We start from the raw sequence: 16,688 nt of genomic DNA, 5'->3' as shown, positions 1-16,688 counted from the left end.
TGTTTGTATAACTTATTGAAACAATGTCTCCCTTTAAGGACAAGTAAGAAGTTACTCACCCCACATGAATTGTTTTTTTGGAATAGACTTCATGACATTTTGTTTCCCAACTACCCCAACAAGGTGGGCACCTTGCAAACCAAGTGATGTATTTTATTCACAGAAAACTTGTTTAAACCGCATTAAAGGGAAAAACATTTTACTCTTTGAATTGACAGAGGTTTTCTATCCATTTCGTGTTGTTATTTTTAGTCTGAAATAATTTTCATGTGATCAGAAATACACATATGCCTAGCTGTATTAAACATGTATTCACACATTAGAAATGAAAAAATATTTAAACTTCACTGAGAACTGAGGAGATGAAACCCATGAAAATGTATCTCCTGCTGCCGCTGCAAAAAACAAAAAAAAAACACAAACCTGGTCGACACAAAAACCGGAAAATATAAAAAATCTACTTGGCAAATAATTTTGACATGATTTGAGCATTTTAACTGAAGCAAACAAAACAAACTGATATCAATGAAAGTGCTTTTTTCCCATGAAATCTTAAATCAAATTCTAAAACAATGTGACGTACAGTATTTTACAGTAATAGTCTTTTGAGTTAATTTTATGCTAAAAAGAAATAGACGTGAAAAAATCCATAAAGGAGGGTAACCAGAGTCCATATTTAATAATGTTCATATTTCATAAAATACTTCTTTTTAAAGACAACGACTGGACAAGAAAAAAACATGGTTTACATCCACTTTAAAAAATGCCGTTTATGAACACATTTCCCAAATTCTAGCCTTGTTCCCTTACAAAAATATTTGTAAAGCTCGGCTTTATCCCCGACCCCCCGCCAGTCTAACAAAAAATGGTAGAAAAAGAAAACGCTGGATGAGTTGGACAGGTTTTCTCGGTCACTCCCGGTGGACCAACACAAAGAGACCCAGCATGAAGAGAACGGCGTACTGCAGAGGGATGACAGTGAACACAACGATTAGAAGACGTTGCACACATAGAATACGCCTCGGCAAACCTACTTTGAATTTGGGGTAATCGTTCATGAGGATGGTGACAATTCCGATGTACGGCACAAAACTAGAGGGAAAAAACAAAAAAAAAAGACAACAGGATAATTTAGGACACTATTCCAAAAATGGACCCGTTACTTGTACAGTTTACAGTCAAAGAACAAAGGGAGAACACCACATCTTGAATATGTGATGTCAAGGAAATGTCAAGTGTTGGCTTCCCTTGATTTGCCTCTTCATGTGGGCGTTCCACCAAAATCCCACATTGTTCAATATAATTCAATGAGCAGAAGAATAATAAAAACATCAACCCCAAATCTAGTCAAGTACCCACATTGATGACCTTGAAGTGAAGTGCTTGCCTCTATAGAACATGTAGACTGGTACCTCAACTTACGAGCAACTTCAGATACGGACTGTCTCTCAGCTATTGTCTATGCTTTAAGTTGCAAGCATACCTTGAATTACCAGCATTTTCACGGTAGGTGGAAGTAACATTTGTAACAGCTATGGTTATACGGCATACCGGTACTAATAAAGTACTGTGGTACTCGTGAAACTAAAAACAAGTACAATTCTGTCTTTGAAAAATACTGGTATTTTTTTTTTCATGAACAAGATGGCATGCTGTGGTGACATTGTAATATGAGCCGGAGCGCATGTGAGTCAACACACACACAGAGCAATTAAAAGGGGAAACACTGTAGAGCAAGGGTGTCGAACACATTTTAGCTCGAGGGCCACATGGTGGAAAATCTATTGCCAAGTGGGCCGGACTGGTAAAATGATGGACTGGTAAAATGATGGCACGATAACTTAAAAATAAAAATAACTTCAGAGTGCTTTTTTTTTGGGGCCAAAAATGGAACAAGCATTGTGAAAATGTACTTATCACAAATAATCTTTTTGACAAAATACTGCACGTTAGTAGAAAATTATCTGGAAAAAAATGGTGCAGTTTATCTACAAAGCCATCAAACTTTAAGTTAATCAATCAATCAATGTTTATTTATATAGCCCTAAATCACAAGTGTCTCTAAGGGCTGCACAAGCCACAATGACATCCTCGGTTCAGATCCCACATTAAGGGCAAGGAAAAACTCACAACCCAGTGGGATGTCAATGTGAACGACTATGAGAAACCTTGGAGAAGATCGCAGATGTGGGTGACCCCCCCCCTAGGGGAGACCGGATACAATGGGCGTCGAGTGGGTCTAGCATAATAGATAAAGTCACAGCTGATCTAGGATTGAACAAAAAATAAATAAATTAAAACTATTCCAGGTATCAAATAACTCATTTAATCCTGTGCTAGCTCAACAACCCATAAGAAACGGAGGTAGAAAAGATTCAAGAGGTATGAGTTACACTTAGTACTTACTTTTCTCATTTTTGACTAAGATATTTTGGGGCAATAAGGGTGTCAAATAATGTGTGAAGCAGAAGACGTAAAATAAGGCACGTTTTGCGTTTCATTTGGGTCGAGGGGGAGGAGCCGCAGCCACACTTTACCGTGTACCTCTTCTCTAGCTTGGCCCCGGTATAAACTGTTTGCTTGCCTAACCGAATTGCTATTGCAACATCTAGTGGACACATTTAGAAAAGCTTTTCCTTTCACAAAAATATTTCAGTTCAGTTTGATACTTAGCAAACACATGTCGCGGTTGCGACAAAACCTGTTCGTGGGCCAGATCCCATACGTTTGACACCCCTTGCATAGAGACAATAGAGGTAGAGTGGACATGTTTTTGTTGAAAAAAATAACTGTAAAGTTAAAGCCATTACCACTGGAGTGCCAATCTGCATGCGGTGCTTTAAACACAACTAGCTAGCGGCTAGTGTCCCTCCACAGTGTTTAGCTACTTCCAAATCACTAATCACCGCTTCCATGGCGAAAAATAAACGGTTTCTTACAAGTATCATCCCTGCAAGACAAGGAATAGCTAAACATGCTTCACTAGACACTGTAGGAGGATATAGTAGCTAACCGCTAACAGCAAGATAGCGCTCCTGAATGTAAACAAACAAAGAAAAGTATTGACTGTCACGATACAAAGTACAACAGCTGTATATAGAAGATAATACTATGACTACATGGATATATTTTATCACAAAATCTTTGGTCGCTTTTGTTTATAAACTCAGGAAATACATCACTGGACACAGGAAAATTTTAAGTATGACCAATGTATGATCCTCTAACTACTTAGAATTGGATATATCCAAACAACAGATTAATAAGTTATTAATACATTTCAGCAGAAGTGCAGCCAGAACCTGTTAAAACAAAGTAACCAGATATTAAAAGTAAAGAATAATATTCCAACCATCCATTTTCTACCGCTTGTCCCTCATAATTTTGACAAAATGATACAATTGGAAATGACTCAATGTGCTAATGCGTACATCGGCAACCGAGTTACCGTCCTTCGTAACCAGTTTGCGTACTTACTACAAAAAGATATGTCTTGTATGTTTACTATGTAATTCAATGCCAGAATTGTTCTCTGATTGCAATAAAAAACAATGTTTAATGTATCGTAAGATATTCTGTTTAAATAAAGCAAATAATGACATTTTTAGTGGGGCCTTGTTTCTTGAAAAGTTTCAAATTGCATTTTGGTACCATATCAGGGACAACATGAGTAACAATGTTGTGCAGTTTGTGCAATAAAGAGTTAATATACTGCTACATCTTTCTGTTTGATTTATAAAAGAAGCAGACATAAGTTTTGATTCAAAAGTTCAGAGACCGACATAATCCTGCACTCCTACCATTGGAACTAGGAAAGTTAGTGTGAAGAAGAAGTGGGAGACCAAATCAGGCAAACAAACCATTTACATTTTCACCATAGCTTCAGTTTACATCACATAAGCTGAAGCCAGCATTCATGGCATGCAGCTGCAAACGTACAAACTTGATTACATAAAAATATTGACAAGCTGCAAATGCTGTCTGTTTTTCTTGTGTCTCAATTTGTTCTGTGTAGTCCTGACTTTTGGGTTTTGTTTGTCTATTTACGGTGCAATCATATGTGCGCAATACTGGCTGCTCATTTTAATTTTTTTGAGGCATTTTACTTTCATAGCTGTATGTAGAAATGGCACGCCTGAAGTGGCAGCTGGTTAGGTTACATCGGCTCTTTATCTTGTATGTCCTTTGTGTTCTTTAGTGTTTCCATTAGTTGTTTACCTTATTTTTGTGGAAATTTTGTATTTGCACTGCAACCACATCATTTCCACGTTGGGGATAAATAAAGTCTATCCAATCCTAACAAACCGGATGGTCAAACATAACCTTTAATAAGCAGACATACCATATTTTTTGGACTATAAGTTTCATTTTTTTTTCATAGTTTGTGTGAAATTATTAACACACTACCCTAAAATATCAAATAATATTATTTAGCTCATTCACGTAAGAGACTAGATGTATAAGATTTCATCGGATTTAGCGATTAGGAGTGACGGATTGTTTGGTAAACTTATAGCATTTTCTATATGTTATAGTTATTTGAATGACTCTTACCATAATATGTTACGTCAACAAACCAGGCACGTTCTCAGTTGGTTATTTATGCGTCATGTAACGCAGTGGTCCCCAGCCAACGGGCCGCGTTGCCCGGCTCGATTGGTACCGGGCCGCAGAATAATTTTTTATTATTCTTTTTTTTTAATTATTAAATCAACATAAAAAAACACAAGATACACTTACAATTAGTGCACCAACCCAAAAAACCTCCCTTTTTCATGGGGCTGCTTTGAGATATGAGTGTTTGGCGTTAGAAACTCAGTAGTGGAACAAATTGTGCTCGTAAATTGCAGTGTAAGATGGCCCGATTTTTGCAAACATTTTTTCGGGGTGGGGTAGGGGGAATCCAAAATATTGTTATTATTGGACATTTTAGATGTTGCTCAACTGGCCATATTCATTAGTAGAGTTAATGAGGAGTTCCCTAAGTTGGTGCCTATGATGAACACAACTAAAGACATTTAATGCACATGTGTTAGTTTGGCCCACTTGACATGTAATTTATCTGCATGTAGTGCCTGCACTGAAATGACGGACACCCTTCCACTTTAACACTTTTTTTAATCATCAGAGTTCATCCCTTTTCACGACAAAATCTGGGACACACTGTCACCGTTAAGACTACTTGACATGAATAAGAACTGCCGTATTTCCTCAAAAAGCGGTCATTCTTCTAATAGACGCCGTGTCCCTGATGCGTCATCCACTTAAGACAAATAAGAACCTCCCTCAAACAGACACCTTCTTTTCATATGAGTAATAAGTATGAAACTATAATTACATGACCTCAGGTCATTCACTCTTTTGCACACACACAAAAGTGTATAGGCTAATGCACACATCAGTTGCTTAACAAAATTAACCACATACTTTGGTAAATAACCATCCATTTTCCAACGCTTGTCCCTCTTGGGGTGAAGGGGAGGCTGGGGCCTATCCCAGCTGCACTTGAGCAAAAGGCAGGGTACACCCTGGACAAGACTGGCGCCTACACAGATAGACTCACATTCACACACTTAATGTTCTGTTGATAAACACAATGACAATGTTGCGTATTTCTTACGATAAAACAAACACTCCCATTTATTTGCTTGCACAAAATACGCTGAAATATACTTCTGTATAAAACTAAAAACTACGAGTACAAAACACCCTTAAATAGTGTCAATAATTATTGTTCACATACCCCCTAGCTCGTCCCACCACGTCCTTTTTCTCCAGCCAGTGTTGTCCTGGATTATATAGACCTCTGTCGTCCACAGCATTATTGTCCCCCTTGGTCAAAAACTTAATGTCGCCATTTTCCCTGGAAAAAAAGCAAATGCATGATTTTGGGGACACAGCATTTCATTACATGAGAGACATCCTTAAATGTAATGCAGTACTGACTTTTCGTGAATTTTAAGTACTCTATGCACTATGGGAATCTCTCTGCCTTCTATCCTGAAGACGACGATCTCTCCAACTCTGATTGGGTCCTCAACCCGGTTGGTCAGGAAGAGGAGGTCTCCTCTGTGGAAAGCTGGTTCCATACTGCCACTGGAATCGACAGGGGAAGCTAAGTGTTAGTTTTAAATCATTGTTTGCAGGTAAGAGTTAATACTGTAAATTCCGGGGTATTCGACTACATTGTTTTGGGGGCCACATTTCCAGAAAGCTTAGGACTCTGGGGCCTGACATCTCCCTTCACTGTTAGTCTGAGAACCAGTGTCCTCTACAGTAAACATTTAATTTTGGACTATTTATGGTGTTAGAATTACAGGACCGTTGTGATATTTCCAAGGACCTTCTGCAAATGTGCGTCTCTCACACGTATTTTGTACTGAACTCCCTGAACACCATTTGAACAGCCAAAATGATGAAAAAGAGAGGACCTGAAATAAAACCTTCACAAACACCGGTCGTATAACTAAAGCAGTTGAATAAATGATTACTGACTGCATCAAAAGTAATTGATGTACAGCAACACATGTGTGCCTTGAAAAATGCCTCAGTTTAGTAATCACAAGTTTGGACCCCAGTTTATATTTGCTAGCAGGGTTAAAATGTCAATTAGGGCTGGGCGATATATCGATATACGATATAAGTCGCGGGTTTGTCTCTGTGCGATATAGAAAATGACGATATCGTAATATTCGAGTATACGTTCTCATGCAGTTTTTTAGCTGCGGGCATTACACTACAGGCTCTTCTCACTCCTTCTTATATATACAGGTGCTGGTCATATATTATTAGAATATCATGAAAAAGTTGATTTATTTCATTAATTCCATTTAGAAAGTCAAACTTGTAGAATGTATACATTCATTCCAAACAGACTGATACATTTCAAGTGTTTTTTGCCAAAAAGGAGTATGATTATAGCTGACAACCAATGAAAACCCTAAATTCAACATCTCAGAAACTTAGAATATGGTGAAAAGGTCAGTTATTGAAGACACCTGTGCCACACTCTAATTAGCTAACTAACTCAAAACACCTGGAAAAGCCTTTAAATGGTCTCTCGTATTGATTCTGTATGACACATAATCATGGGGAAGATTGCTGACTTGACAACTGTCCAAAAGATGACCATTGATACTTTAAAGAAGGAGGGCAAGACACAAAAGGTCATTGCCAAAGAGGTTGGATGTTCCCAGAGCTCTGTGTCCAAGCACATTAATAGAGAGGCGAAGGGAAGACAAAGATGTGGTAGAAAAAAGTGTATTGCAGCTGGAGTCAGTGCTTCAAGAACCACCACGCACTGACGTATGTAAGATATGGGCTTCAGCTGTCGCATTCCTTGTGTAAAGCCGCTCTTGAATAAGAGACAACGTCAAAAGCGTCTCGCCTGGGCTCAAGACAAAAAGGACTGGACTGCTGCTGAGTGGTCCAAAGTTATGTTTTCAGATGAAAGTCAATTTTGGATCTCCTTTGGAAATCAAGGTCCCAGAGTCTGGAGGAAGACAGAAGAGGCACAGAATCCACGTTGCCTGAAGTCCAGTGTCAAATTTCCACAATCGGTAATGGTCTGGGGTGCCATGTCATCTGCTCTTGTTGGTCCACTGTGTTTCCTGAGGTCTAGGGTCAATGCAGCGGTCTACCAGGAAGTTTTAGAACACTTTATGCTGCCTGCCGCGGACCAATTTTATGGAGGTAAAGATTTCATTTTCCAACATGACTTGGCACCTGCACACAGTGCCAAATATACCAGCACCTGGTTTAAGGACTATGGTATCCCTGTTCTTGATTGGCCTGCAAACTCACCTGACCTTAACCCCATAGAAAACCTATGGGGTATTGTGAAGCGGAAGATGCGAGATGCCAGACCCAACAATGCTGAAGAGCTGAAGGCCACTATTAAAGCAACCTGGGCTCTCATAACACCTGAGGAGTGCAACAGACTGGTCGACTCCATGCCACGCCGTATTGCTGCAGCAATTCAGGCAAAAGGAGCTGCAACTAAGTATTGATTGCCGTACATGCTGAAACTTTCCATGTTCATACTTTTCAGTTGGCCCGCATTTCTAAAAAATATTTTTTGGTACTAGTCGTAACTAATATTTTAGTTTTCTGAGATACTGAATTTGGGATTTTCAGTAATTGTCAGTACTAATCATCAAAATTTAAAGAAATAAACATTTCAAATATATCACTATGTGTGTAATGAATTGATATAATATGTAAGTTTCATGTTCTGAATATAATTACTGAAATAAATCAACTTTTTCATGATATTCTAATAATATGAACAGTACCTGTACAGTAGAAATGATGAACAAAATGTCAGCTACTGTCTTTTTCTAAAACGCCAAGGAAAATGACATTTCTAATTTAGACAGGCAATACTGTAGCAAAAGTCATCACATGTCTGACACAATCATGTGTGTTTTTAAATGTGTATTCCACGTCTTCCATGTCGAAAGTTTTGATTTGGGCTTACATGGAAAACAACTAAAAATCAATGTGTTGGACACTGTTTTATCCAGACGCATATATTTGTCCAAATGTGGCCAAGTAGACGCACTGTGGGTTTCCTGGACATCTACATCGCTAAAAGAAAAATCTAAGGAGGAGAATCCCTCTGCCAGCTTCCACCAGTTTTTAAAAATATAAATTGCCCGCTTGAATATTCCCTCTTCTCTTCTCCCACTCTCTCGTCGTCATTTGGGATGTGCGCGTCTGTTGTGATTTCCCTTTCTGGTTCAATGACCCACCCTACTTTGCCTCTGATTGGCCTCTTAACCAATCATGACTCATCATAGTAAACCAACCAATCAACCAACCATGGATTTTCTTATACGTAAACTAACCAATCATCATTTATGTTTCCCGTATATATTTTCTCCCCTGCCTGTGGAGCTGCTTAGCTACATAGCTTTGATTTTTAAGTTACCGTATTTCCTTGAATTGCCGCCGGGTATGTATTATCCGCATGCCTTGTTTTACTGCCGGGTCAAACTCGTTCCTCAAAATACTTAGCGCATGCTTAGAATTTGCGAATGCTTAGAATTACTGCCGGGTCAAATTTGTTTAGCAAAATAATTAGCGCATGTCTCGGTTTACTGCCGGTTAAAACTCGTTTCGCAGAATAATTAGCATATGCCTCGTTTTACTGCCGGGATCAAACACGTTTCGTAGAATAATTAGCATACTTCCGGGTCAAACTCGTCACGTGACGAGTTTGACCCGGATGTAGTACAAGGCATAGTTTTCCAAAATGGAGGAGGCTGAATTCTAGAATTTAAAATCGCATAAAGGGAAGAAAATAAAGAGCTATTCAGTAGGATTTAAGGTCCAAGCGATTTAATATGCCAAAAAGAACAGTAAGGAGGGATCCCTGCTTATCAAGAACAGCTTCACACTCCACACGATTGGCGCAATGGACGAGACTCCAATTTGGTTGGATATCCCGGGAGATATGACGGTGGATCTGACTGGTTCCAAAAGCATCCCAATCAAATCCACAGGCCGTGAGAAATCACGGGTGACCGTATGTTTATCGGCAAAGGCCAATGGACAAAGGCTGAAGTCGTTCATTGTCTTCAAGGGAGTGCGAAGGGATAGAGAAGCGGACGAAATAAGCGGTGTTGTAGTGGCAATGTCTAAAAATGGGTGGATGAATGAAGACCTGACGCTCCAATGGCTTCGTGATGTATGGGGACGGATTGCGTTCCGCCCACGTCTATTGGTGTGGGATGCGTTCAGATGCCACATCCAGGACTCCACAAAGGCTGTGCTCAGGACCATGAGCACAAAAATGGCTGTCATTCCTGGTGGTTGCACAGGTAATATGATTTAATTCAAACAATCACATTTCACTGTATGATATACCGTATACAATTTAATGCAGTGGTTCTCAAATGGTGGTACGTGTACCCCTGGGGGTACTTGAAGGTATGCCAAGGGGTACGTGAGATTTTTTTTTAATATTCTAAAAACAGCAACAATTCAAAAATCATTTATAAATATATTTATTGAATAATACTTTAAGAAAATATGTCGTCTGGATGTCTACCAAACGGCCGGAGGCGGCCCTGTAGGACTGTGTCCCAGGTGTGGGATAGTTGGTACGACAGGCACTATCAACAGGGATGAAGGAGCATACCAACTATCCCACACCTGGGACACAGTCCTGCAGGGCCGCCCCCGGCCATTTGGTAGACATCCAGACGACAGGGGGCGCTCGCCCCACCCCCAACGCACACCAGGGGACCCCGCCATCCCACCACTTCAGGTGGGATGGTACAATCCATATAACACGTCACAGACAACGCCACGCTAACATCACTTGACACCTCTGATGAAGGCTGCAGAAGCAAGGTAGTCGAAACTTGTCAGGTACAACACTTTACCTTACTAGCCAATATAAATCAACCATTTATAAATAGTTATAATTGCCTTTAGTGAGTGTGCCACACGCTCACTACGACAGTAATCTCTGTTAACTTCTTTCAGACAGTGATAAACGTTTGAATCATTAATCATAAATCGAATATTTTCATGAATTGAAAATAAAAAAACTGTTTATTACCTTCTAAACACATTTGTCAGTCTCATCTTTTATTTACATACTTGAAATGCTTAATTTATGAAATTTTTTTTGTAAAAAACGCTTTAAATAAACAATATCAATATTTTGTTATTATATAATTGCAATTCTTAATATTAATATTGTGTTAGCTTGTAGTGTTGGAGATGTAAATGTGCTTTTCATGATGGTATCCTTACATCACACTCAAATTTATAAGTGCAAGCCTAAATTTACCGCATGCCTTTGGTAAGCGCAGGGGTGAGAAGAGGTTTTAAAATATTTAGCGCCTGTACTTTTACCGCATGCCTTGAATAAGCGCAGGAGTGAGAAGAAGTTTTAAATTAATTAGCACCCCGGGCGGTTATTCAAGGATATACGGTAATCATTTTTAATGGAAAACCGTATTTTTCATCACTGGATTTTCAAAAACCAAAGTTTTTGGCAGGCATGGCAAAGAGACGGATCAATATTTGAACACACATTGTAGGTCGGAAAAAATGAAATAAAATGGAAAATATTTTTTTATATTTTTAAAGTTCGAACTAAACGGATTTCCGACTATAGACGGAAAAATCACATGCTTACATCTCTTTAGACTGCGCCGTTTTGTGGGCCAGTCATATATACATTCCTCCACTTCAACAGCTTTTTTTCCCACACCATCTTTGTTGTATTTTTTAGCACTTCTATAGCGAGTCTCCCAACAGATATAAGTTCGAACTATACGCCAATTGTGCACAATCCATCCAAACCAGCTCGTATGGCGTAAGTAGAAAGGAAGGCAAGATTATTTTATAAATATCTTTGCAGTGCCTCCATGGTTTGATTTAAAATTTTCAGGACTTTTGCAGATCCCAAATACACAACAGCGGGTACCAATATGTAAGAAAAGTTGGTTTTGCATAAAAAAAAAACAGTTTTATTTTAAACTTAAAGGGGAACATTATCACAATTTCAAAAGGGTTAAAAACAATAAAAATTAGTTCCCAGTGGCTTGTTGTATTTTTTGATGTTTTTTTCAAAATTTTAGCAGTCTCGGAATATCCCTAAATAAAGCTTTAAAGTGCCTTATTTTCGCAATCTTCGAAATCACTATCCATTTTCCAGTGACGTCATACAGTGCTGCCAATGTAAACAAACAATGGGAATACCACAGCAAGATATAGCGACATTAGCTCGGATTCAGACTCGGATTTCAGCAGCTTAAGCGATTCAACAGATTACGCATGTATTGAAACAGATGGTTGGAGTATGAAAGTATTGAAGAAGAAACTGAAGCTATTGAGCGAATAGCTATTGACGCTATTCATACCCATAACATGGCCGAATAGCTGCGTTAGCATCGCCGGTAAAATGTGCGGACCAAACGATCAGGACTTTCGGATCTTGTGACACTGGAGCAACTTAAATCCGTCGATTGGTAAGTGTTTTTTTCGCATTAAATGTGGGTGGAAGAAAATGTAATATAGTTGCAAATGCATCTGCAGGTTATCCATGCATCTATCTGTGCCATGTCTGCTAATTAGCATGTTAGCATCGATTAGCGTAGCATGTTAGTATCGATTAGCTGGCAGTCAACATCAACAAAACTCACCTTTGTGATTTCGTTGACTGTCGTTGCAAATGCATCTGCAGGTTATCCATACTAACTGTGCCATGTCTGCTTTAGCACCGCCGGTAAATAGCATGTTAGCATCGATTAGCTAGCAGTCACGCCGTGACCAAATATATCTGATTAGCACATAAGTCAACATCAACAAACTCACCTTTGTGATTTAGTTGACTTTATCGTTGCAAATGCATCTGCAGGTTATCCATACATCTCTGTGCCATGTCTGTCATCGCCGGTAAAATGTGGAGACACTTTGGTACATTCAATGGGGGTCTGGCGGCAGACACTTTCGCATCTTCGGGCCAGTGGTGCAACTTGAATCCCTCCCTGTTAGTGTTGTTGCACCTTCCGACAACACACCGACGAGGCATGATGTCTCCAAGGTTCCAAAAAATAGTCGAAAAAACGGAAAATAACTGAGCTGAGACCCAATGTTTACAATGTGTTGAAAATGAAAATGGCGGCTGTGTTACCTCGGCAACGTCACATTCTAACGTCATCGCCTCCAGAGCGGTAAACAGAAAAGCGTTTAATTCGCCAAAATTCACCCATTTAGAGTTTGGAAATCGGTTAAAAAAATATATGGTCTTTTTTCTGCACCATCAAGGTATATATTGACGTTTACATAGGTCTGGTGATAATGTTCCCCTTTAAAAAAATTGTAGCTCCCTTGATGCCTTAAAAAGCTTTCTCCGAGGTCTTAGCAATGGTATCATATTTGAACAGGAGTAGACAAAGTGGTGGGTCACCAAACCAATAGATGGATAGTACTCTATTGATTCCTTCAGGAGAGTATAGCTACTGTGCAGCAAACAGAGAGCAATCTATCGGAGTACGCAAGCGGCATATATCTTACCAATAAAAGCAAATACAAGCAAAAAATCTAACTATGCAATATCTGTTCATTTTCTATACGTTATCAAAAAATATATTTTTCAAGTGATCCCAAGGATTATCCGTCGGTCGTGTTCCCAAACATGGCAAACTATCTGGTGCTCCAGACTTCTTTCTACACAACAAAACAGATGAAAACTTGTAATATCATGGAAGTCTACAACTTCTTTCTGTGTGGCTGGGTCAACGAAATTGGTATCAAGACTGACCGATAAATCATGCAACATTGATGCTTGAGTAAGGTTGCATTTCATGATTTAACTTCACGTGTAGAGCCAGGTTTGTTGCCTCATTGTTGTTGAAAGCGCTGTACATGTGTTTTTCACCGTCTTTATCAAAATACAACTACAGCTCCAAACAGTGTATATATATGTGCTGACAGTTTAATCTATGATCACTTCCTTTGGTAAAAGCTTAACTCTTAGATTTTGCTCACTTTCACTTTCTTTTATTTAGACTTGCTTATTTGGTGCTTAACGAAACACTCAGGGGTTTCCCGCAGCGCTTTGTTGCTAAGGCCTTAACAACAAAGAGCCACCGCCTAAGCTAAAGTCTAAACAAGCTGCTCCGCTTCGTTCCATCTCTGTCAGTACTCTCTGCAGCAACCAGCATTGTCCCACCCACAGAACCATGTGATTGGTTACACGCAGAGCACTAACAGCCAATCAGCAGTGTGTACTCAGAGCGGTAACAGCCAATCAGCAGTGCGTATTCAGAGCGCATGGAGTCTTTGCTCCAGCGTCGTGGGGAGCAGATAGGTGTTCAGCAGGTAAGCATCAGGCAGCGGACTCTCCCCAAATTATAATAAACAGCTCCCAGTCAAATTCTAGTAACTACTATGAGCCCGTTGACGTTCTAGAAACAAACGGCAGCTCAGCTCGCTTGCAGTCCTTGAGGTCGAGGATAATTAGCTTTTAGCATGACGTTAGCTCATTTTGCGGTGTGTGTGTGTTATGAACAGCAAAGCTCTGTCTGTCTGTTATTTCACTTTAACTTTTTCTGTCTTGAAGCAGCAAAAAAAGACATTATGTTAAATGAAGAGTTTCTGTCTCTGATAGTGGATATAGTAATGTAAGTGCATCATTAAGCCTACATGAACTACACAGTGTTCAGGGATGAATGGTCTCTCCCATTGCTATTGTACTATTTTTTCAGCTATAGTTACATTAATCATTAGTAATGTAGCTACCTAGTTTTGAATGTCAGGGTCCCTGCTATCACATGTTGATAAAAATATAACATTTACATGAGAAAAATTAACTACAGGCTTACCAAATGCTGTAATAAATTAAGCATGACGAGTTGAACATATGTCAGCATGTGGCATAATAATGACATACTTAGTATCTCAGGTAACTAGGACTGTTTTGTTTTTACATTATGGAAAAAATATCGAGATATATATTGTTTGAGTTTATGTTTATTTCGAACATGCAAGCATACAACATGATACATCACAATTTCAAGTTTCTCTTTTCAACATGTTCGAAAAGGAGTAGGAAGAAGCAAAGCTTATTTAATCCTACCCCTTTTATTTTACATACCAGTTGCTAAAACTTTTGTTCACTTCTATATCACCATTTAGCAAATGGAGCGGAAAATACAACCAAAAATTTTAGGCTTTAAATAATCTCCCAAGGCACATTAGACTGTACATCACGGGAAAGTAGTGTACATTCTGTCAAGATTGTGGAACTCACCTGAGTACGACAACAATAGGACTCTCACTGCCGGTGACAACCATGAGTCCTTTCCATATCATCAAGGCAGAGGAAACAATCATACCAAAGTTGAGCACTTGGTAATAGAGCTGCAATAAAGATAGAAACAACATATATGTTAGTATTAAACTGGTTAGTGCAGCAGAGCATGGTTTAAGTTATATAACCGCTTCAAAACCACTGTAAAACAACACCTCCAGACAACTTCAACCCTTTACTAATACCCTCCTCCATTCACATCTAATCTCCCCGGATTGTACATAACCTAATGTAAATAATAAAATGTACTTTTAATGTATTTACTTGCTCTTATGCTATCTGAACTCACTATGTTCTCTGCTCGTTGTACATATCCTACCAAGTAAGACCTACACTGTTTCAATGTCCATTTCTCTGTTGATGCAATTGTTGATGACTGAAGTACTGATATCAACCAAAGCTCCTCATCCCACCCCCCGGATTATAAATAATGTATATAATTCAATGTATATACCGTATTTCCTTGACTTGCCGCAGGGCATATAGTATGCGCCTGCCTTGAATTACTGCCGGGTCAAACTCGCTTCCCAAAATAATTAGCGCATGCTTAGTATTACCGCCTGGTCTAACTCGTGACACTTCCCCTGTCATCATTTTCAAAATGGAGGAGGCTGATTTCAATACCGGTAATTTGAAATCGCATAAAGGGAAGAAGATTAAGAGATATTCAGTAGGATTTAAGGTCCAAGCTTACATCACATTCCAATTTTTACTGCATAGCAAACATTCCAATTTTTACTGCATACCTTTGCTAAGTGCCCGAGTGAGAAGAATTTTTAAAATAATTAGCACATGCTTACTTTTACCGCATGCCTTTGGTAAGCGCAGGAGTGGGAAGAGGTTTTAAATTAATTAGCGCCCCGGCGGCAATTCAAGGAAATACGGTACTCTGATGATTAACCTGTGGGATGACTGTATTATCCATCCATCCATCCATTTTCTACCGCTTATTCCCTTTCGGGGCTGATAGTATATATTTGTACCATGAGTTGATTACCGTGGACCCCGACTTAAACAAGTTGAAAAACTTATTCGGGTGTTACCATTTAGTGGTCAATTGTACGGAATATGTACTGAACTGTGCAATCTACTAATAAAAGTATCAATCAATCTTAAGTGGGCTGAACTTCAGCTAACAATGCCATGGGAAATAGCAAGCTAGCTGTTGCTCAAACCTGTTATTCAAGCTTAAATTGGCTTGCACGACCAAGCAGCTGTTGCATGTTGAAAAGGTGCAAACATGTAACTTCAAATGTGGCAAACAAATGACAAAAAGAGCGCCGTGAATGTAGTTTGTTTTATAAAAAAGGCGCTCGAAGGCTAGTGACCGTTAGCTAAGAAGGTGGTCTCTTCCCATACAATAGTCACCACAATAATGGCGGTGAGGAGTTTGTACCAACCTGCCGCTTGTTCATGCGACGGACATCGTCGAGAAAATCAAACGATAACATTGCGGTAAATAATAAAGGGTTATCTTTTCTAATAAGGACCAAATTGACATGAAAACGTGTTTGCGCGGCGAGGCAACGTCAAGCAGGGGACGCGCACATTCTCGATTTCCGGGTCTGCTCAACCGGAAGTTCCGCCTCTTTGCTCAACTGTGTTGAGTTGTCACTTTAGGATACGAGGGACTTGTCCCATACGTCCAAAATAATGATTTGGTGCTTTTTTTTTGTGTCCGACAAATCCTACATTTATTTTTATAAATTGTTTATTGGTGGATTCTTCTACGAGTAAATAGATTATAGCACTTCCAAATTAACGCCTTTTTAAATAAAAGTCTACTTGCATGGGTTGCTTTCAATAAACTAGCTGATTTTTTAACGGCCTGTTGAAGTACTATTATAAAAAA

The 16,688-nt window shown here is 39.1% G+C and overlaps 1 protein-coding gene across 1 annotated transcript; it reads right to left on the bottom strand.

The window, feature by feature from the left end:
• Nucleotides 1-650: 650 nt before the first annotated feature.
• sec11a (SEC11 homolog A, signal peptidase complex subunit) lies at nt 651-16,413 on the bottom strand. The gene is made up of 6 exons (XM_061878504.1): nt 16,237-16,413; nt 14,777-14,886; nt 5,947-6,096; nt 5,744-5,863; nt 1,035-1,092; nt 651-962 (listed from the first exon to the last, which is right to left on the bottom strand). The coding sequence occupies exons 1-6, from the start codon at nt 16,285-16,287 to the stop codon at nt 912-914; spliced, it is 540 nt and encodes a 179-aa protein (XP_061734488.1). The 5' UTR covers nt 16,288-16,413; the 3' UTR covers nt 651-911.
• Nucleotides 16,414-16,688: the final 275 nt, after the last annotated feature.

This window comes from Nerophis ophidion, linkage group LG02 (genome assembly GCF_033978795.1).
Source record: "Nerophis ophidion isolate RoL-2023_Sa linkage group LG02, RoL_Noph_v1.0, whole genome shotgun sequence".
In the NCBI taxonomy this organism is placed as follows: Eukaryota; Metazoa; Chordata; class Actinopteri; order Syngnathiformes; family Syngnathidae; genus Nerophis; species Nerophis ophidion.
Note: the sequence above shows the minus strand (reverse complement) of the source record. Positions and strands in the feature narration are given on the sequence as shown.